The sequence below is a fragment of the Balaenoptera ricei genome, chromosome 1, assembly GCF_028023285.1.
Source record: "Balaenoptera ricei isolate mBalRic1 chromosome 1, mBalRic1.hap2, whole genome shotgun sequence".
Lineage (NCBI taxonomy): Eukaryota > Metazoa > Chordata > Mammalia > Artiodactyla > Balaenopteridae > Balaenoptera > Balaenoptera ricei.
In genome coordinates, this window is record NC_082639.1 from 140,902,346 (window position 1) to 140,925,745 (window position 23,400).

Genomic DNA, 23,400 nt, shown 5'->3' on the forward strand with positions numbered 1-23,400 from the left:
TGAGGTAGACAAAACAAAGGAGATTTGTTAGCAAATTTTTGTTCTAGTCCAGGTAAAAGATGAAGAGAACCCTATCTGAGGCATGGATAGTGAAGGTAGAGAGGTGGAGCAGATCAAGTAATGTTGAGGAAGTTAAATTGTCAGGCATGGTAATTGATTGGACTTGCGAAACAAAGGAGAAGAATCCGAAGAATTCTCTCTTGGATGACAAATATGGATAAAGGTGTCATGAGCTAAGATTCTGTCTACAGGAGGAGAAGCTAGTTTAATGGAGCAGATGGAGCGTTCTATTCTAAACATGTGAAGTTCCAGGTGACTTTGGGACAGCCAGAATGAGTCAGGATAAGCTAGAACTGAAGGGAGAGGTGTAAGATGAAGGTACAGCATTGAAATTCATCTCTGTACAGGGATAGTTGAAACTTTGAGGATGCGTCAGATCACCTAGGAAACCTTGTAGAGTGAGAAGAGTGCTGGTCAAGGGAGATTCCAGGGAGAAGATAAAAGGCCAACAAAGAAGGTAGAGAAGGAATGCTCAAAGATACATGAGAGAACAAGGAGAGTGTTATTAAAATGAAGAGTAAATTTTAAGAAGGAAGAATTTAATTGTTATATGTAACAGAAGCATTGCAATATAGGGCTTTCAATTTATCCACTTAGATATCATTTTGAGAGCTGTGTCATAGAGTAGAAACAGATTGAGGAGTGTGTAAGGAGGCAACCCCCTTGAGTATCCAGGAAGGTTATTCAAGCCAGACAAGGACAACACCAGAAGGGAAAGTTATTGGTTCATCTCACATATAAATATAGATACATAAAAAAGAAATAAAATATTTACAGTTCATTAAAAATACAATATAATCAAGAAAGGTTTAATCCCAGAAATGGAATGATAATTTATTTTTTGAAATCTGTTAATGTAACTCACTATCTTATCCAATTAAGGGAAAAAACTAAATGATCACCTCAATAAATACAAAAGGAAACATTTAATAAAATTTAATACTCACTTTATGATTTTAAAATATCTTTCTTAGAAAACTAGAAATAGATCAGAGAATCATTAATATCAAAAACTTATAGAAAACATAATAGTTAATGATGAAATAATGGAAACATTCCTTTTAAAGTCAGAAACAAGACAGAATTAGTGTGTCCATTCCACATTGTCCTGGAGGATCTAACCAATGTAATAAGACAAGGCGGGGGAAAGGGATTGGAAAGAAAGAAACAAAATAGTCATTATATGAAAATAATATGATTATCTACAGAAAACATTCAAGATAATCTTTTGACGTGTAATCAATACATATAAGAGAGTTTTTCAAGGGACTTCCCTGATGGTCCATCAGTCAGGACTCCATGCTCCCAACACAGTGGGCCCGGGTTCGATCCCTGGTCAGGGAATTCCCAAAATCAGTGCTCAAAAACTGATAGTGTTTCTATACATAAGCAATAACCAGTTAGAGAATATAATAATGATAATACCTGAATTACAGTGGCAAGAAAGGCCATAATGTATTCAGAAATAAATCTAACAAAAAAATCTAATATCTGTATAAACAAATAAAACTTTATTGATAGATATAAAATAGGAGAGAAATAGCTTATTCTTGAAGGGAAAACTCAATATTATAAAGAGACAATTCTCCTCAATGTATAAATTTTGTTAAATTTACAGTCAGAATTCCAACAGGGTGTTTTGTGGAATTTGACCAGTTGATTTTAAAATGTGCATGGAATACTTCAGGGCCAAGAATAGGCAAGGTAATTTTGAAGAAGAAAAATAAGGGGGAGAAATTAACACAATGTGGTACTAGAGCATAAATAAATAAATGGGGACCAATAGAACAGGACAGAAAGCAACACATATGAGAACTTGGTATATAATAGAAGTGAAAGTACAAAGTAATGGGGAAAAGCTGGACTATTCAATAAATGGTGCAGGGTCAATTAGCTACCCATACAAGGAAAAATTAGATCCTTCCCACTGTACAGATAAATAAATAACAATTGGATAAAAGACTTCAATGTGAAAGGCAGAATAATAAAGCTTTCAGAAGATAATAGAGCACAATATATTCATTACTTCCAAGTAGGGAAGGCTTTTTAAAATAATTAATTAATTAATTAATTTTTATTTTTGGCTGCATTGGGTCTTCGTTGCTGTGTGCGGGCTTTCTACAGTTGTGGCGAGCAGGGGCTACTCTTTGTTGCGGTGTGCAGGCTTCTCATTGAGGTAGCTTCTCTTGCTGTGGAGCACAGGCTCTAGGTGCGCAGGCTTCAGTAGTTGTGGCTCGCAGGCTTAGTTGCTCCGCGGCATGTGGGATCTTCCTGGACCAGGGATCGAACCCGTTTTCCCCTGCACTGGCAGGGGGATTCTTAACCACTGCTCCACCAGGGAAGTCCCGGGGAGGCTTTTTCAAGGCGTGAAAAACAAACCATAAACAAACAAAAAAGATAAATTAAAATTTCTATTGAGAAAGATATCATAAACAATGTTAAAAGACAAGACTAAGAGAAAATACTTGCAAATCAAATAACTTACAAAAGATTAGGGCACAGTATATAAAGAGAACCTTATAAGTCAATAAGAAAAAGACCAAAATGCAATAGAAAAATACTTGTCAATAACTGTGAATAGGCAATTCAGAGACATGAAATCCAAATTGCCAATAGCATATAAAAAGATGCTTAACCTCTCTAGAGGAAAATGTAAATGTAAAATTTGACTGCTTTTCATATATATGAGAATGGCACAAATTTAAAATCTGATAATATTTTGGCAAGGATGTGAAATTAGAAACCCTCATACTCTGCTAATGAGAAAGTAAATTGGTACAACCACTGTGGAAAGCAATTTGCCAATATTTTATAGAGTGAAATCAATATGTACCCTAATACATAGCAATTCAATTTCCGGACATATATCTAGAGGCACACTTATACATACATATGCACAAGGAGAATTGCCTTAAGGATGGTTACTGCTTTATTGTTTGCAATCACAAAAATTTGGAAACAACCATCAGTAGCAGAATGTATAAATTAATACTGGAGTATTTATACGATACAAAGCTACGCAGCAGTTAAAATGAATGGACTAGATCCATGAGTATCAATGTAGATAAATCTTAAAAACACAATACTGAATGCAAAAAGTAAATTTCAGTATCTATTATGTATATGTAAGTTTCATGGAGTCACAAAAGACAAATTCAATAGGAAAAATCATCAAAAGATTTGCATACACACATGCTATATTTGGTTTATCACATATCTGTCCATCTATCCATCCATCAACACATTTTAGTGCATGCACTTTAAAGAAAGTTGCAGACATCAGTGCATTTCATAGGTCAGGAGATTTTTGATTAAATGGGAGAGATGAACATATAAACTGAGGGAAGAAGCCCTCAATGCTGAAAGTGTGGTTGAAAGAAAAAAGAGAGAAGATAATTGTTGAGGCTGAAAGAGGTGGGAGAGTTTGACTTTTGAAAAAGGGGAGGGACCACTCATTCTTTGAGACTGAAGGAAAAGGTGGTGGTGGGGTAGGGATGTTGAAGGAGATCTTTCTCGGTGGCCTCAATTTTTCTCCTTGATATGGGAGGAAGAAATATTTTGAGAATGAGAATTGGGAGTTGACTAGGTCCTGAGGAGAGAGACAAAGATTAGGTGTGTGTGTGTGTATAATTAAACCATGCCACGCATCTTGCAGGATCTCAGTTCCCCCGACCAGGGATTGAACCTGGGCCATGGCAGTGAAAGCGCCGAATCCTAACCACTAGACCACCAGGGAACTCTTAAGATTAGGTATATTTACCGGAGAGAATGGGAGAGGGAATTGATCAAAAATAAGTTAAGGGATTGATGGAGTCTCTGAGTGCCCGGATGAGCTTGAATCTGTAGCAAAGCAAGACTCTAGATTATGTGATTTTCTCCAGCTCTCAGCTGTTTGAGAAGGAGGAGCAGAAAGAAGCAGACTGAAGGAAAGATCTAGAGTTGATGCTGCAGGACAGGGTGCAAGGGAATGGAAAAGACTCGTGTGAGAGTATTTCAGATGAGCAATTCTTAATCCCAAGCAGGGCATGAGACTAAGAGAGTCTAGGAATCAAATAAAGAGATCAACAGATTTGAGTTCTCATGAAATGGAGAAATGGCCCCTTTGCTGAGCCACAAATTTAGAGAGAAGCTTTGTTCTAACTAGGCTCACTGCTACAACTCCAAACACAGAGACACAGTTTGTTCAAAAACAAAGTCTTCATGGCCTCTTTAGAAACTCTGTGGCAGCCCTCACCACATCTCTGCCTTTTGACAGAGGCTTTATCCTATTGGGACACCAAAAACTGTGCACCAAAGTGTAATATTTGAAGTCCGTCTCTTTCTCTTCCCTATAATCCTCAGTCACTGATTAAAAGAGAAATGCTTCTAGTCACCTATTCTCTTTTAGCCTTGTCCTTTTAATGGTTTAGTACTTTCTCACTTTTTCAGCTTATCACTATAAACCCCTTGTTTCTTATTTCTTGTACCTATCACTACAAGCCCCTTAATCATCCTTTCCACTGAGTCATATGGATCATTATTCCATTGTAATAAAATACATTCTTAATATTTCTTCTTGGAGGTATGTGCCTCCAAGGTAATTAAGTGAGTTTCCTTCAAGGCTAGAAATTGCCCTGCAAATTCCTCGAGTTGGGGTTGTTCATTTTCTCATACATTTGGTTATGTTGTGCTATAGAGGGAGTTGAGGTGCAGGGGTTGGTATTTGGCTACTTGCAATCCCATTGCTACTTCCAGACCATCACTCTTCAACTCTCATGTAAAAGATCACCCTTCTCTTAAGGATGATCACTACCCTCTCCTCCTCCCTGCCACTAACCACCCTTCAGGTTGCTTCCTTTCATTCCGCAAAGACTTTGAGACTTAACTCACAGTCGTCCTCTTTATCCCACCTCCTACCCCCATCCTAAAAGTTCAATAACTTAGCTTCCTTATTTTTGTACCTCCTTAACACTTGCAACCTTCTTTTCCACTCTACTTCAGTTATCTACTTCCCAGGACCACATTCTATTTCTTGTCATCACTCAGACATTACACCTCAGCAATGTTAAACGGCAGTACCCCACTTTCTGACTACTAGCTTCTAACTTCTAGCTCCTCCCTAGTTGTCTTGTAAGGATGTCCTGTTACAGACCAAGTGGAAAATGATCCAAAAAAACTTTCCAGAGTTCTTATTCTCAAAAGCAATCCACCCTGATCAATAATGGTGAGACATTTCAGGAGGTATGACCATGTTAATCCACATTTAGATGACAGCCTTCTAGGGATATATTTTGGGTCTTTTTTGGTCTTTACTCACGAGAGTCATTTTAAATAGGCTCCAACTATTATAACCGATGTCTTAACACCTTTATTAAACTAGAGGCAAAATGAAAATGGGCCAGTGTAGCCTCCACATGTCGACAAATGGTGATAGTATTGCTCTCAGGGTCACATAAGGACAGTGAAATCATTTAAAAAATCACCACTCTAGAATCATTTGGCTTTGATTTTTTTAATTGCATTTTTGGGGACTCATTAGAACCAAAATGCTAAGGAAGGGGTCATTTTCTTTAGCTAGGCTGAAGTAATTTAGTGTTTCTATAGCTACCAGAAAAACACAGAAATTAATTTGCTAAAGATTACCCCCTTCATAGATTGTGTTAGTTAATAGATGGTTGGTACTGTATGTTCCAGGCAGAGCTGGAAAAGATACGGTGTTCAGAGCGCTGGCAAAAGCAGGAGTACACAAAAACACACACAAAAATTTTAAGAGTTCGATACTTGCCATTTCTAAAACAGGCTCTGTAGTGGTCATCGCTGAAAAAAAATCAGCACTTTGTTGCTCTCTCTGACACTTTGCAATGTTTTCATTTTAATTACATGGTATGCGGTAGGACCCTTTATTATTTTCAGTGCTTAGGACCTTGAAAGGTTTCAATGAGGCCCTGATGTCGGTGGCCCTTGTGGCTCCATCTGAGTGTTTTTATTCTTTCTGCGTTCCTGCAGCTGAATGCTGAGGCAAGGTTATTATTCCAGAGGAGGTTGTACCAAGAAGAAATGACTGGCGGAGCTCTGTTTGGCCTGTTCTGCTGCTTTCCCAAACAATACGGTCATCGGTTGGTACAAACAGTGACTTTCTCTTAGGCAACACGGGCCAGGTATAAAAGAGTGCTCACAAAACCCCAGAAGATCCCTAAGTTTTCCTTGGTACGGATGAATGTCTAAGATCCAGCAGTTTCTAATTTATAATCACTGTCAAATGTTGCTGTGAGGAGAATCAGTGTTCCTTAAGTCCTCTACCTCAACCTCAGTTTCCCATTTAGAATACTCACTTCCTTTCCACCTGACCTGCTTCCAAACTTGACTCATGCCACAGCTTTGGTTTTCATCCAACTCTTTCTACCCAGAATGCAGCAGAATGAATGGCAGTCACCCAACCACTTGAGGCTTGCTGTCCTCGGCTCTTGAATAAAAAGACAGAAAGTAGAGAAAGAGTTCCTTTGAAATACAGACCCCTTCTAGGGAGGAGGGAATCTATTTTCTTCCTTTGCATTGGATTCTGCTTAAGACTAAGGATGCAGGATGCTCTCTTGATGGGGGACAGACAAGGCTGAAAAGAGGGACATACTGAGCAATGAGGAACAGCTGAGAGCTACAAAGATAGGGCTGTGCTCATGTATAAATAGAAATGTTGCTGCTACCCTGATGAATCAGACCAGATGTTTCTCTGATGTCTCTGTTTGGTCCTTTGGTTTATAAAAAAAAAGTATAATTTTGCTAAAATTATATGTGAGGCCAGGAATGTGGCACAAATGCTTTAAGCTTAAATAATATGTAAAAGAACAAAATTACGTTACTGAAGAAAACCGTATCAACAAGAAAAACCTCCATTTAGAGAAGGACAGAAAAGAGCAGGAAGGAAACAATCTGTTGATGGAATTGATGAATTAAGATTCAGGAGATCTGAACTCTAATCCTTCCTCTGTCACTAGGTGTGTGACCTTGGGCAAGCCAGGTCATTTTCTTGGGTCTAGCTATATTTATATTTATTTTTAAAAAATATTCATTGGAGTATAGTTGATTTACAATGTTGTGTCAGTTTCTGCTGTACAGCAAAGTGAACCAGCTATACATATACATATATCCACTCCCTTTCAGATTCTTTTCCCATATAGGTCATTACGAAGTAGAGTTCCCTGTGCTACACATCAGGTCCTTATTAGTCATCCATTTTATATATAGTTGTGCGTAGATGTCAATCCCAACCTCCTAATTCATCCCTCCCCCTCCTTTCCCCTCCTGGCAACCACAAGACTGCTCTCTATATCTGTGACTCTATTTCTGTTGGCATATTTATTTTTTTTTAAATGGGGGACGGGCAGGGTGAGAATGGGGTTTCATGTCTGGGTTCATTAAATTGACTTTTTTAGGTGTTTTTGCAGCCCCAAACATCTATGAACCCAACCATGTTTTCCTTTTCAGTTTAGTTTCTTGTTTCCTGGCTTCTAGTTTCATTGAGGGGTTGGTATGTGAAAGACAAGGTAGGGCGTAAACATGAATTAACACAAGGCCTCTGTCCTCAAGATGCTTATAACATACTAGCAGATATTAGAGTTACACAAAATACTATAAACTGTGATTGATTCCAGAGGCAGACATGAACAAATGCCATGGGAACTCAGAGGAAGAAGAGATCATTGCCAGCTTGGACGATAAGAAATAACTTGCTGGAGGAGGACATCCGCATTTGATGGGGGAGGCTTGAAAGTTGGTGAGTTTTTAGCAGTCAGAGGTAGAGAAAAGGACATTCCCGATATAAGAAACAAGAGGAGGCAAGGAGCAAGAAAAGTGCTGGATGTATTTGGGGAACATCAGCCATTTGGGGTGGCTGAGCATAGGCTATGAGTCAGGTAGCAATGATGGTTTGGGACCACACTGGGGAGGCCCTTTTGATCTTAGTAGAGCATGCATTTTACTTAGTAGGCAGCAGGGAGCTGTCTTTCTGAACTTGGATGTGACCTGGCCTGAACTGTGCTTTAGAATAATTCACCTACAGCAAAGTGTAGGATGAACTGGAAGTGGAAAGGTCTCAGGGGAAGGAGGACAGCTAAAAAAACCAATGCATAATCTTGGTGAAAGCTAACCAAGCCTGAGCTAGGACGGTGTCGGTGGGAATGGAAAGCATTCCAAATGGGTTAGATTTATGCAAGCTAGGGAGGGAGGAGGGGACTCAAAGGTAACTCCGTGTTTAAGCAAGTCAGTGGTAGAACCTACTAGTTCTACTAACATAAAAAGGAAATTCAAGAAGAGAAGGGTGTTTGGGCGGGGGAAAGGGGGAAAGAATTCACTTTCCATGCACTGAATTTGAAGCACAGGAAGCATGCATAGCTTAGTGGAGGTGTTCAACATTCACAAACTCCTCCTGACTGGACCTCAGTACTGTGGATGGGGCTGGAAATGGGTATCTTGGAGTCAACATTATCTAAGTGAAGGAGCTGAAATCCTCAAAGTGAAAAGAGCACCAAGGAATTGGAGAGTGAGGCAGGAAGAAGCCGGACAACAGAGTCTTGAGAAATGTCTAAATTCTTCCATTATGATGAACTAGGCATGGCCAATGTTACAGAATATAATCAAGAGAGTGCCACATCATTGTGTCCAAGGGGAAAGGGAATATTGAAAGGGATTGGCTGGTGAACCACAGCTGCATTACTGCTTGGGGAATTAGGGGTTTAGAGCTAGTGTCTAGATTGCCTAGAAGGAACTGGCTATTAAGAAAATAGTTAAGAGCATTTGTGATGATGGAGCCTCTTATGTAAGTGTTTTCTGACAGATGAACAGATGAGAAAATTGGACACGTACCTGGTCCTCAGACTGACAGCCAAGATTGCAAATCCTCATCTCTCCTTTATATTGAAAATGTGTACTTAGAACCCAAAGCTTCTTTCTTTCTTTTGGAAATCTCAGATTATTATCAGCCTTTGTTTTTCAGCCTATGACCAGGGAATTTATTATCTTTTCTCCTCCAGAGTTCCCCAACTTTTAGTTCCCTCTGGTCTGGGTTTTGGGTCAGATTCTTAGAGTTGAATTCCATTGACAATAAATATGTAGATCACCTCTGGGAGCTTGGTGTCAGAAGCTCTAGAGGGAGGAAAAAGGAGGAGAGAGTAGGGCAGGCAGGGAAATGAGACTTTATTGTATTTCACACACAAAGGCCTGTTTGCAAACTACAATGTAAACTAAGACTTTAACAGCAAAGGATTTATCTTCACTTTAAAATCTGGGATTTCACCAGGCAGATAACACTGGTATAAATCCAAGTAGGATTAACTGCTTCCCAGCAATGCAAATTGGTTTAACACTTTTGTTCATTTTATTTTTCTTCAATATTTTTTTTAAGTGATAATAATTTACAAAAACCACGAAATGTTTACTTTTGGCTCCACAACCGTTAGAACAATTCTACCTGACAAAGTGGGGAAACCCCTTAAGGAATCCAGATCCATCAATGAATTAAAAAATTAGGAAACTGGGGTTTTAATCTATGAACTAGTTATGTTACTTTATGTAGGTTGCTTAATAGAATTCTATGCTCCAATTTTTTTCATTGGCTAAATGGTGATTTTAAAAAACACTAGTTCGGCTTATCTCACAGAATTATTGTTCAGGTTGTGAAAGTATTTTCTCTTTAAATTATAAACAGTAGATACATTCCAGACATACTGTTACTTAAGCAACTAGATAACCACTGAAGCCAGTCTGGGGTCAGAATGGGGAGGTGAAGGAAAAACTGGGATTTGGGGAAACTGGATGCAGAAAGTAGGATTACTGGGGATTGGCAGAAGTTTTTTTCTTCAGCTCAACAATGAATGACGCTAATGAGAGAGCAAGCTAGGAAAAAGAAAAAAAAACACTGTGAATGTTTCATACACCACTCCTAATGCTGCTTTGAAATAACTGCTTGGGTAAATAAATTCCATATACAGTGACTAATAAAGAGATGCCCAAATTTGTACATCTGATGCCCATTATTCCCTTGCTCTCTGACTTCTTTCTTCTTTTTTTAAAAAATATTTATTTATTTATTTTCGGCTGTGTTGGGTCTTTGCAGCCGCTTGCTGGATCTTTAGTTGTGGTGCGTGGGCTTCTCTCCAGTTTTGGTGTGCGGGCTTAGTTGCCCACGGCATGTGGAATCTTAGTTCCCCAACCAGGGATCGAATCAGCGTCCCCTGCATTGGAAGATGGATTCTTCAATTTTTTTAAATTTTTGGCTGCATTGTGTCTTCGTTGCTGTGCGCAGGCTTTCTCTAGTTGCGGTGCGCGGGCTTCTCATTGAGGTGGCCTCTCGTTGCAGAGCATGGGCTCTAGGCACGTGGGCTTCAGTAGTTGTGAAACGCGGGCTCAGTAGTTGTGGTGCACGGGCTTAGTTGCTCCGCAGCATGTGGGATCTTCCCGGACCAGGGCTCGAACCTGTGTCCCCTGCATTGGCAGGCAGATTCTTTTTTTTTTTTCAGTGCCCATACATGCATTTATTATTATTATTTTTTATATATTTTTAAACATCTTTATTGGAGTATAATTGTTTTACAATGGTGTGTTAGTTTCTGCTTTATAACGAAGTGAATCAATTATACATATACATATGTTCCCATATCTCTTCCCTCTTGTGTCTCCCTCCCTCCCACCCCTCTAGGTGGTCACAAAGCATGGAGCTGATCTCCCTGTGCTATGCAGCTGCTTCCCAATAGTTATCTATTTTACGTTTGGTAGTGTATATATGTCCATGCCACTCTCTCACTTTGTCACAGCTTACCCTTCCCCCTCCCCATATCCTCAAGTCCATTCTCTAGTAGGTCTGTGTCTTTATTCCTGTCTTGTCCCTAGGTTCTTCATGACCTTTTTTTTTTTTTCCTTAGATTCCATATATATGTGTTAGCATATGGTATTTGTTTTTCCGACTTACTTCACTCGGTATGACAGACTCTAACTCCATCCACCTCACTACAAATAACTCAATTTTGTTTCTTTTTATGGCTGAGTAATATTCCATTGTATATATGTGCCACATCTTCTTTATCCATTCATCCGATGATGGACACTTAGGTTGCTTCCATGTCCTGGCTGTTGTAAATAGAGCTGCAATGAACATTTTGGTACATGACTCTTTTTGAATGATGGTTTTCTCAGGGTATATGCCCAGTAGTGGGATTGCTGGGTCATATGGTAGTTCTATTTTTAGTTTTTTAAGGAACCTCCATACTGTTCTCCATAGTGGCTGTATCAATTTACATTCTCGCCAACAGTGCAAGAGTGTTTCCTTTTCTCCACACCCTCTCCAGCATTTATTGTTTCTAGATTTTTTGATGATGGCCATTCTGACCGGTGTGAGATGATATCTCATTGTAGTTTTGATTTGCATTTCTCTAATGATTAATGATGTTGAGCATTCTTTCATGTGTTTGTTGGCAATCTGTATATCTTCTTTGGAGAAATGTCTATTTAGGTTTTCTGCCCATTTTTTGGATTGGGTTGTTTGTTTTTTTGATATTGAGCTGCATGAGCTCCTTGTAGATTTTGGAGATTAATCCTTTGTCAGTTGCTTCATTTGCAAATATTTTCTCCCATTCTGAGGGTTGTCTTTTGGTCTTGTTTATGGTTTCCTTGGCTGTGCAAAAGCTTTTAAGTTTCATTAGGTCCCATTTGTTTATTTTTGTTTTTATTTTCATTTCTCTAGGAGGTGGGTCAAAAAGGATCTTGCTGTGATTTATGTCATAGAGTGTTCTGCCTATGTTTTCCTCTAAGAGTTTGATACTGTCTGGCCTTACATTTAGGTCTTTAATCCATTTAGAGTTTATTTTTGTGTATGGTGTTAGGGAGTGTTCTAATTTCATACTTTTACATTTACCTGTCCAATTTTCCCAGCACCACTGGCAGGCAGATTCTTTAATTTTTATTTATTTATATTTATTTTTGGCTGTGTTGGGTCTTCGTTTCTGTGCAAGGGCTTTTTCTAGTTGCGGCAAGCGGGGGCCACTCTTCATCGCGGTGCGCGGGCCTCTCACTGTCGTGGCCTCTCTTGTTGCGGAGCACAAGCTCCAGACGCGCAGGCTCAGTAATTGTGGCTCACGGGCCCAGTTGCTCCGCGGCATGTGGGATCTTCCCAGACCAGGGCTCGAACCCGTGTCCCCTGCATTGGCAGGCAGATTCTCAACCGCTGCGCCACCAGGGAAGCCCATGGCAGGCAGATTCTTAACCACTGCACCACCAGGGAAGTCTTGGAAGGTGGATTCTTAACCACGGGACCACCAGGGAAGTCCCTGACTTCTGTTACCATAACTTCACCGGTAATTTAGTGTAAATAAAAATGCTCTAGCTCTATTCAGGGCAGGGCTCTAAATCTCTAGCTTCAACACTTTCTTTTGTCCACACACTGAGGGATACGATGGTTAGACTTGGAAGTCTGACTATGGAGTCAGATAGTAAGAAATCAGGGTTCTAGATACTGGAAATGATCACTTCAATACATCACCAAGCCACATATCAACAAGCTTAATCACAAAAGGTTTTTGAGGGAAAGAAGTTGAAGTAACCAATATCACTGAGGCATTGCAGACCTATCTGTACTGGTGGTTGATTTGCCAGGTAACATGGCTGTTCCTCAGTTTTCTCACCTGTTAAACAGGAGGCAGGATGAGATTCTCTCTAAGGTTACTTCCTGTTGTGAAATACTATTACTCTAAATAACAGTTTAGAGAAAATTACAAAACGCGTCCTCATACCTCTTGATAAGACTGAACAATACAGAAAACAAGATTGTCCCCTTGTAGACCCGTCTCTTTGTGCCAAGTAGGGAGAAACGGGGGACAAACACTAAACAACCCCCCCCTCCCCCCGGCAAAGGAGTTAAAAAGAAAAACCGCAATGTATACTTATGGAACCCTTGCTAGGTTTTATGCAGCCATGTTCAAGAAACATTGTTGGAGACCCACTATGTGCAAGACACTGTTTAAGTTGTTACTTTTCAATTTTAAAATCATAATTATTACTTTTCCAGCAACTCAAATCTGAACTGGTGAATATCGCTTTGGGTGGGCATAAGATTAAACCCAAGGTCAAGGGAGACAGTCTACAGATAAACCAAAAATAAAACGCAAGTGACATTAGAGACTTCGGCAAAAAAGCCAACATATTGCACAAAGATCAAAGGCAAAAAAAGAGAAACATGTTTGGTTAATACTGGGCTTTTGAGCATTTCGTGTGCTTGCGAGGCCCGTCCATCCATCCACACCACACTTCTTAACCATGCTATTCTAAACCGATGACAAATCCAGCTTTAGCGCGGACAGGTCGCAGAGCGCGGTCCCCACACAATCCCACAATCCCAGACCCCGCTGCCAACTCTCCTCTCTGGGAAGGAACGAAGCTTTTCCCCTAGGGTGACTGTAAAATAAAGCAGCATCTCCAATCTCTCCGTCCAATGAGAAAGAAATGTTGGTCCAAACAAATAAAGACATAAATGCATACGTACAAGGAAAAGGGTGGGAAGAGGGGAAAGGGAAGCTCTTTTCCTTTCTTTTTAAATTTCCCGCACCCCTTTTCCACCCCGCCTCTCCACGCCGGCTCCACTTCAAGAAGCAGTTGGGGAGACTGGTAGACCGGGAAACGCACTGCAGGGAGGTGGGGGAGAGGGTATTTGGAAAGTAGGCGGGACTGGCTGGATGAATAACTCGGGGTCCGATTTTTCCTGCCTTCGGCGGCAGTTCCTCCTCCGCTTCGTTACTCTACTGCACACGCGGCTTTGCTCTCGGCCCTCGATTACTCCGGCCTATCACCCTGGGATGCCGCCTGCCGCCGCCACAGCCGCGGCTGCCGGGCTTGTGGGATCCGCGGCGGAGTCGGAGCCGGACCCCGAGCAGCGGCGAGAGCCGTGGCCTGAGAGTTACAGGGGCGGGCCGGCTCATTCCTGGGGTGGGTGCTGAGGACTGGCGGGCGAGAACCCGGGGCCACCGCCCCCCCTCCCCCGCCCACCCAGGGGTGAGGGAGTGGACAGTCGGAGCCCCTGAGGCGGCGGCGGCTGCGGCGGCGGCGGGAGCCGGTCAAAGGGGGCGGCCCCTGGCGGCGACGCCCCCAGACCAGCCCTGCCTGGCCTCACTCCATCCCCAGCCCCGGCCCTATCGGCCCGCGGGTGACGCCGGCTGGGGCACAGAAAGGGGGCTCCGAGGGGGCGGGCGGGCAATCCGCCCCTCCCGGGTCCTTCCACGTCCCCTCCCGGGAGGGACCCATACCTGAGCCCGGACCCACCCCCACCAGGGGCCACGCTGGATCCGCCTCCCGGGCTGGGTCCCGCCCGCCGGCTGCAGGTGGGCAGCAGCGCCCGAGCCGCGGGCAGTGGGCGGCGGGGAAGGAGGTGAGCCGCGTCCGCGCCGGCTGCCGCTCGAGTCCTTGCCCCCGCTGCTGCGCTCTCCTCCTCCCCTTCCCGCAGGCAGGGCGCGGAGCCGCGCGCCCGCCCCGCCGCCGCCGCCGCCGCCGCCGCCGCCGCCGCCGCCTTGTCCCTCAGGGGCACCATGGAGCTCTCCCTATCGTGCGGAGGAGCCGCGGAGGCGCTCTCCTGGCCGGAGATGTTCCCGGGACTGGAGTCCGACTCGCCGCTCCCCCCGGATGAGCTGGACGCTGTTGTCCCGGTCAGTGGGGCCGTGGCCGGTGGCATGTTGGATCGGATCCTTCTGGAGTCCGTGTGCCAGCAACAGAGCTGGGTCCGGGTGTACGGTAAGGACCAAAGGCCGTCTTAGAGGCTGATGTTTCGTATCTTTGCTCAGGCTGAAATTCATTCCCTGGTCTCTGTCCTGTTCTCAGTCCCCATCCATCCTGGGTCCGTTTCCCACATCCCTTTTGGTTCTGGGGTGCATTTCTGACAAGTTTCTCCAGACTAGTACTTGAGGAGAGAGATGTGACTCAGTATGGTCTTTGGACCTTTTCAGATACCTGCAGTAGATTTAAGGTGGAGTTGGGATATGCAGACTTAATTCTCAGGTGGTGACTTCAAGAGAAGTGTCAGCTGATCTTCAAGAAGAACACACCGTGAAATCAAATGAATGGCGTTTCATTGCTTTCTCTGGAGTGAGGCAAGGCTGCAAACTAAGATATTATGAAAAAGCTTAGCAGAGGTTAAGATAATAAAGTAAAAATCAGAAGCATTTATTTGGTGGGAACAGTCTAATTCTATAACCTCCTTCTGAACCTCACTCTCCAAAGGCAAGCACTTAGTCCAAGGGGTGTGGATTGTTTCAGATTGCACCATTGTTTCTGGTGCTCTTTGTAAAGTGACTGGGTTGCTACTCAGCAAGTTAAAAAGTGATGAACACACTAAAACTTTCCCTTTCTGCATTCCTAGTAACCACCTCTTTAATTAAAACTGAATGATGAGATTCTATTAGGGCGAGCCTTGTGGCAGCATTAAAACCATGCTGGTTTTGAAAACCCATAGCCCAAGGATTTATAGCCTGGCATTCAGGACTGAGCTGTGGCTTTCCAAAATATTGCAACGTCAAGGTGTTTATCACTTATCTCACAGGACTATAAAAGACATTAGTAATGTGGCTGAGTATAAGATGGCAAATTTGAAGCACCTGAGATCAACACAATGTTAAGATGTTATCCTGCAGTCATGTGCATCTAAGCCTGTTAGTGATCAAGTACGTTACGTTTTTTGTTTTTTGTTTTTTCATCCTGAACAGGGTATGTGTTTAGTATTCAAGAGTGACTGTGACTTTGAAGTTGTCTTCCTGGATAGTTCAGTTGATTTCAAGACTTTAAGTCTTATCACCATCAGAAAGATCATAGAACTGGGAGTCCAGAGATCTGAATTTTTGTCTCAGTTCTGCCACTAAATGGCTATGTGATTTGGAGCAGAGCAGGTCACTTTTTTGACATCTCATTCCTCTTCTGTAAAATGAGTGAATTGGATTAAATAATCTCTTAATGGTCCTTCTAGTTCTAAAAATCCATCAATTTTTATAACCAATTCTTAAGAATTTATGTATGTAGCACTTTGTATTTTGCTGGATGTTTATAAATGTTTCTTGATGTTGTTTTAATTAACTGAAAGAATTAAAGCAAAGAAGTGGGAGATGATGCAAGGTCACCCTGTTCATTCTCAGCAGATTAAAAACTTTAGTCCCTGATTTTTCCACCCACCTGCTGTTCCTACTTAGCCGATGGTTTATAACAAAGGTTGGTGAGAATCTGAAATTGAGCTTGAATTAGAGTATATTGTGGTTACAACTTTTTCCTATTCTATCCTTCCTGTCCTTATACACTTCTTTTGCATATTGTTTTTTATATGAAGTTAGAGATAGGGCCTTGTTACTGCAAGAATATGTATATATGACAATTCAGTATTTCAGTGTCAAACTATTCTGTCTGGATTTTCTAGACCTAGTGTTAACTACCTTCTTTGCATATAACCCATAAAACTATGTGCTTGTTTTTGTAGTCCATTCCTAGGGCTAGATTTGTGTGTATATTCTTAAATATATATGTATATTCTCTCTCACACACACATATATAGTGTGCATTTCAAAGCCAATTTGCAGACTTTCTACTGCATTGTAACTTTTTTGTCTTCCCTATCAATTAACCAGAAGTTTTTATTTACTGTTCAGTACTGCTACTTTCCTTCCTCTAAGGCAGCTCATCTTGGGTACTACTTTATTGTCTTTAGTTTGATGTAAATATTCCAAAACTATCTGAATGACTTGGCTTTTCTATGTCCTTAGCTAGTTTTTAAGTTGCCTGTTGTATAGCTCTTTGAAAAGCTTTGAAGTAAAAAAAATAGAATGTAGAAAATCAATTTGGAAGAGAGTTTGTTTTGGTTTTCTTGTTTATTTGTTTTGTGTGTTCAAAATCCTGATTGTTTTGGAACATCAAGGTTCTTTTACACAATTGAAAGAGACTTTGATGAGTGTACTCCAATGTTTTTTAAAGAAATCCAGAAACTAGTCTAGAGCATGCAACTGGGGGTTGAGAACCTGGGTTTTCATTCTGGCCTTGCCACAAATTGTTGTTTAACTTTGGGCAAGTAATTTTAAGTCCGTGGGTCTAGGTTTCTACATAAAATGTGGAATCTGGAGTAATTGTATCTATGGTACATTTTAGTTTTAGAGTTTTCTGATTCTATGGCCTACCCTATTATTTAACCTACAACTTTGCCTCCCAATTCCACCCTGACTCTTGGGGCCAGGCATCAAGCAAGCCTTTAATACATTTAAATCATGACTATCAGGATTCTGGGGAGCACTTTTATCAAAAGGTCAGTGAACTGAGTTTTGAAAGAAGGAATGTTGAGGGCAGATGTATATTTGTTTGGAATGTTTTCACAAGATAGGAAGGTGGGGATGGGGATCTCAGATCTAGCTCATTCAGTTTTGAGACCTAACCTAGAATAGACCTGTGGGTTTTAAAGATAGGATGCAAAGTAAGGAGCTGTATTAAGTGCTTCTGGCTTCTGGCTATGGTTTATATCCTCTTCAATATACTTAACGTTTGAAATCAGTATGCATACAAACAACAACAAGAACAGAAGTAACCCCTCTCCCCAAATATCTTAACAGAAACTTTTATTTTATTTATTTACTTACAGAAACTTTTGGAAACAATATTTTATTAGTTTGCCTCACAAAATTTGAAGACTGGGCACTGTTTTGAGTTTGCTACTGATAGGTCTGGCTCTTTGGTGGATTATACCTATATTCAGAGTTTTTTGTATCGTCACGATTGCAAACTTTTTGGAATATGTCCAGAGCTTTATAATATGTAGACCTATATTTAGAACACAAACAAATGCACATTTTTGAGACACAGCCAAGAGAAAATAGTTATGCTGTGCTATTCTTCATTTTCTTTTAGTTGTAAAATGTTTCATTTGTTTTATTCCAATATTATTATAAGTTGTGCCCATGCCCGTCAAGACTATAATATTTTTGACACCAGGGAATCTGTCTGTCTTGTTTATCTCTGTATTCCTATCTTGCCACTCCCTTCATTGTCACAGTGTCTAGCAGATTGATGCCTCCCCCATGGTAAGTCAGTGTGTGCTGAATGTTGATCCATCTGTCCTTTGACCATCTAGATCTCAACCTGACTGACTGTATGGGTGGTAGAGTAGCTTAAACAAAGGCATGCCACAAACAGCTAAATATGGATGCAGAATCCAAGAGCATCAAATGCAGAACATTTTTCAGATATTTATAGCCTCAAAGTGAAGTCAATTGGCTGAAAAAGCTCAGCAGCCCAGCAAAAGGAAACGGGAGCGGCAAAGCCAGCCTCACTGTCTCTGCTTTCTGGTAAACAATGAGGACGTTAAAATTAACTACTTTACCATGAATGGATGGTGAGTGAAGGGCACTATTTGGGGGAAATTAAAGATACCAATCTCCAGCAGTGCCCGCATTGGAGCTCTGCACCCATCAGTACAACAGATCTGCAAGTGTATGCACAGATGTGCGTTTAAATAGCTAGAGGGGAAATATAGTTCTCATGATGAAGTGATCACCAAGAAACCATATTGTTTTTAATTTTAATAGTATGGGCAGGACTTATCTAAAATATTCAGTTAATAAAATAACATCAACATTATTGCCTACCATTAAGCTAATATATAGCTAATTGTTTATTAATGATTGATAGGGATCTCCTGGAAAATTTCTAAAGGCTGGTACTATTTCAGCAAGCAGAAGAAAAAGGGAATTAATCATTCTGCATCAAATATAATATAATTCTAGAAATATGGCAATGGGAATTTGGTAAGAATTTCTCATGAACTGGATATGAGTTGATGGGGGCAGAAGTCTTACCTGCTTGTAGTAAGTAATATTGCTTATACTTCATAAATTAAAACAAAGGATGATTTAATTAAAAAAAGTATATTTTATTGCATTTTTAGAGAACATGTTTCTATGTTTACTTAAAATGTTGCAACCAGTAACAAGTCCAGGAAGTTATTTTATTTTGGTCCAGTATGAATTAGTTATGACTAACTCGCTGGGCTTATACAGAATGTTCTTAGCATAATTCATCTTGAATATTCTCAGCAGCTCACTCATTCTTTTTTTAAAAAAATACTTATTATTATTTTTTAAATTAATTAATTTTATTTTTGGCTGCATTGGGTCTTTGTTACTGCACACGGGCTTTCTCTAGTTGCGGCGAATGGGGGCTACTCTTCGTTGTGGTGTGCGGGCTTCTCATTGCGGTGGCTTTTCCTGTTGCGGAGCACGGGCTCTAGGCGTGCGGGCTTCAGTAGTTGTAGCACGCGGTCTTCAGTAGTTGTGGCTCGGAGGCTCTAGAGTGCAGGCTCAGTAGTTGTGGCACACGGGCTTAGTTGCTCCGCGGCATGTGGGATCTTCCCAGACCAGGGCTTGAACCCATGTCCCCTGCATTGGCGGGCAGATTCTTAACCACTGTGTCACCAGGGAAGTCCCGCAGATCACTCATTCTTACATGCCTTACATATGCACCCCATGACTCCTGTTTTGTGGTAACATGTAGATAAATGAAATTGCTCAACCAAGACTAAAAGTTTTATGTGCTCTAGCTAATTGATTGCCAGAAGAAAATCAGTGACTATGTATTGAGTATATCCCAAAACATGTTCATGTTACTTAAGTGTTTTAATTTCCTCAAATACTATTAATTGAACTTTTACAAATGAGTATTAATGTTTTAGGAATCCTTGGGATCTTAAGCTTGAGTTCAGTACTCAAGGGTGGGGACTTCCCTGGTGGTCCAGTGGCTAAGGCTTCAGGCTCTCAATGCAGGGGGCCCAGGTTCAATCCCTGGTCAGGGAACTAGACCCTGCACTCCGCAGCTAAAGATCCCGCATGCAGCAACTAAGACCCAGCACAGCCAGATAAATAAATAAATATTTAAAAAAATATATAAAAAAAATATTTAAGGCCATTCGTTTAAAAAAAAATATTCAAGGATGGGGCATTGACTTTGAGTGTTGACACATCATTTTCCCATAATCTCCAATACATTTTATACACAGTAGGAGTAGACAGTTCTCCACTGAAATTAAAGAGAACTTCCAAGAAGGCCTAGGTATATACTGTTTATTTTAAATTATATTGATTTCAAGTAGCCCTCCTTTTTTTCCTTCAGGAGAAAATTTATGTATCTCATTTAAATTGTGTATTCTACTAATGTCACAGATGGTGGACAATTTCCTTTACAACATCATAGTATTTTTCTACCCTCTATCATGTTGGTTTATTGCTATTTCATTTTCAAAGAACGAAAATATTTTTGCAGAATAGAAACTATACATCCACAATCCCTTGTCCAAAACCGTTTGGACTGGAGTGTTTCAAAATTCAAAACTTTTGATTTTAGAAAATATGGTATATATAGTGATATAAACCCCCTAGTGGTGTGTGGAGCAACATCAGTCATGTTAATATTTCTGCAATTAAACAAATGGACATTCATGCTAAGTACGGTATAACACTATACACAGTATGATGTCAGTGCAGGTCAGATTTTACTGCTAGAGAAGTTATGGAAAAAGAGTGTTCAGAGCTTTTTGGGTTTGAGAATTGCCGATATGGAATTGAGGATCTGTACAAATTCTCTGATGTAAATAATATGAAGTTCTAGAATGCCCCTGTTTATCTGAGAATAGTTTGTTTATAAGGATTGCCTTTATCTTCTTCAGATAATAAGATTCAGTGTATGCACTTTAAAAAATGATGTACAGTTGTGTCCTATTATGGTGAATGAGATAAATTTTTCTGATTTGCTAAGGAAAAGAAAAGGGATTCATACGACAAAGTAGGCTTTACTGAGATTACTGAGGAAATGGTAGCAAGGCAGTGGTTTCTTACACTTTGTTTTATTAGAAAGAAGGATAAGGTAAATTGAAGTGGAGGGTTTATGTAATTGTTTTTAGCAGTTGCTCTCTTGAGTAGCACAAAGTGATTTGATCACCTTTTGAGTAGGTGAAGCACAAAAAAGCATTGAACTAATGACTGAGTTAATCCAGAAAAAATTCATCTGTCTGCTCCCTTGTCCCACCCTATTGGAATAATTTTTAAGTAACTAGAGAGGTGTTCGGTCTTGTTAACCAGGAGGAGGAGTTTGAAGTGTGCTGAGGGCACTCCGCCCTTGGCAGAGGGATAATTGCTCTCTGATGTTTGTTTCTTCCCAAAGGCTATCAAGTGCTTCTCAAGACCTGTTGGTAGAGAACCTTTTACAAGTTTAATGTAGCTGGTTTTCTTGTGGAAGGCAGCCATCAAGAAGTACATGATATGTAAATAGTAGGGGAAAAAAGATGTCCTGAGGCCCAGCTCAATGGGGTTAGAGGGAACACGGTAAACAAAAGAAATAAAAACTGAGCCCTTGAAAGCATGACAAAACTTCATTTCTGCCCTGTGACATAGACGTTATCATCTTCCTATCTCTATCAGCAGGGTTCAGGTGTTAGGAGTCTTGAGTTTTACCCTCCCTTACTCAGTGTAGTTACATTAATTAGTTGTCTGTGGCCACTTTGCTCATAAGGGTCCAGTTTAGATCCTGATTGCATTCTTATTCCCCCATAAATTGTCTTCAACTTGGCTCAAGTTCTGTTCATGTTGTGTCATTTACAGTAGGCTTTCTAAAAGTATCCCCTCCCTGCTCCTAAGTCTAAGACATTGGTAATACTTGCAGATACTGTTTGGGAGAGTGAAAATTTAGAGAGGAAAAATTTAACGTAAGGCAAGAAAACAAAGTTCAGAAGAATAGTGTGAAGAGTTAAAAAGTGTAAAAAGTTGATAGTCCTAAATATTTTTCAAAATAATCCTTTAAGTTTCCTCATTAAGTAAACTGACTCAGGAAATTTAGCTTATTCCCAAAATAGGAGACAAATTCCACAGTTTGTCAGGATTAGAACTCTTAACCTCAGATTCCTCAGCCTCCTGGTATAGCTTCTAGATCTTACTGCTTTCCCTTAGGGAGATGGCCTTTCAAAGCTGAAGGTCAGTGAGAAATACCAGATTGTTAGTTTCACAGTCTTTAAGGGAAATGCTGGAAGTACCATTACCTAGGTAACAGAAAACAAAAATGGTCAAAACATCCAGAAAGTAGGAGGAGGAGAATAATCTCATAGTGATCCTTAAGAGGCAGATTAGAGGACAGATTAGATCTTTTCCTAAATTCTTTATTCTGCCATTGGAGTGATGTTTTGAGGAAATTTGAATGTTTCATTTATGATCCTTAGAATCCTGGATAATCCTTAGTAACTTTATACCTCCCTTTTAATTTCTAACCTCTCTGATTCATATTATTAAAAATTTAATACTATTTTCCTAATTATGAATGTAATCCATGCTTAATGTAAAGAATTTGAATTATAGGAAAAGCCAAAGAAAATTAAAATCAGCTATAATTCCACCTCTTAGAGATAATTCTTCCTTTAATATTTGATTATATTTTACCAGTTTTTTCTGTGTACAGATATACTTGTTTGTACATATTTGGTATCATACTGCATCTATTTTATATCCTGCCTTTTTCTAATAGCATATTTTCTTATGGCTTTGAAAATGTTTAAAATTTTTTCAAATATATTTTTATTTTTAAATGTAATTTTAAAAATAGGAAATACATTTCCTTCTTTCAGAATTCAAAAGGTATAAAAGGATATGCCATGAGGTCTCTCTCACCCCTCCTCCCCACCCCTCACTTGCCATCTGACAGGCAATCATTTCCCTCCCACACAATGAATAAATGTTGGAAATTTTTGTGTATCCTTCCATACCTATTCCAGGCGTATAGAAATAGATAGATAGATAGGTAAAAACTGCCAAGAGTGGAATCCAAGAAATTTAGTTTAAAAAAATTCAGGGTTTGGGAATTCCCTGGTGGTCCAGTGGTTAGGACTCCGCACTTTCATTGCCGAGGTCACAGGTTCAATCCCTGGTCAGGGAACTAAGATCCCGCATGGCCAAAAAAAAAAAAAAAAAAAGGCTGGGTCATTTTTTGGTGAGATTAATGAAATGACTGGAACAAACCCCCAAAGGAAGTTGGTTGGGTGTTCTGGGGGTCTGGAGCCAGTTGTTGTTAATTGCTTAGTATCTGAATTGATAGTATCATAGTTTTTACTGTGTATATGCTTTTTTCTCCTTTTTTACAGAATTGTTTTTCTCCTTTTTTACAGAATCGTTAACCCATTATAGGAATTGATCTGCAGCTTGTGTTATTCCTCCCTCACATCTCCGCTCCACACACTTATTAATATATCTTGGATATATTTTCCTGTCCATTTGTAAAGTGGTTCCTCATTCTTTTTATGGCTGCATGATGCTTGGATGAATCATAATTTATTAA

General features: G+C 40.3%; 1 protein-coding gene across 2 annotated transcripts in view; it reads left to right on the forward strand.

Annotated features, from left to right (window-relative positions):
* Positions 1 to 14,569: 14,569 nt before the first annotated feature.
* Positions 14,570 to 23,400, forward strand: part of RASAL2 (RAS protein activator like 2) — a 395,365-nt gene continuing 386,534 nt past the window's right edge. Inside the window, exon 1 of one of the 2 annotated variants that reach the window (XM_059937207.1) lies at positions 14,570 to 14,802. In XM_059937207.1, coding sequence (XP_059793190.1) covers positions 14,601 to 14,802 — 202 coding nt within the window. In that variant the 5' untranslated portion in view covers positions 14,570 to 14,600. The remainder of the gene's footprint in view (positions 14,803 to 23,400) is intronic. The other variant, XM_059937197.1, reaches the window with a different exon arrangement.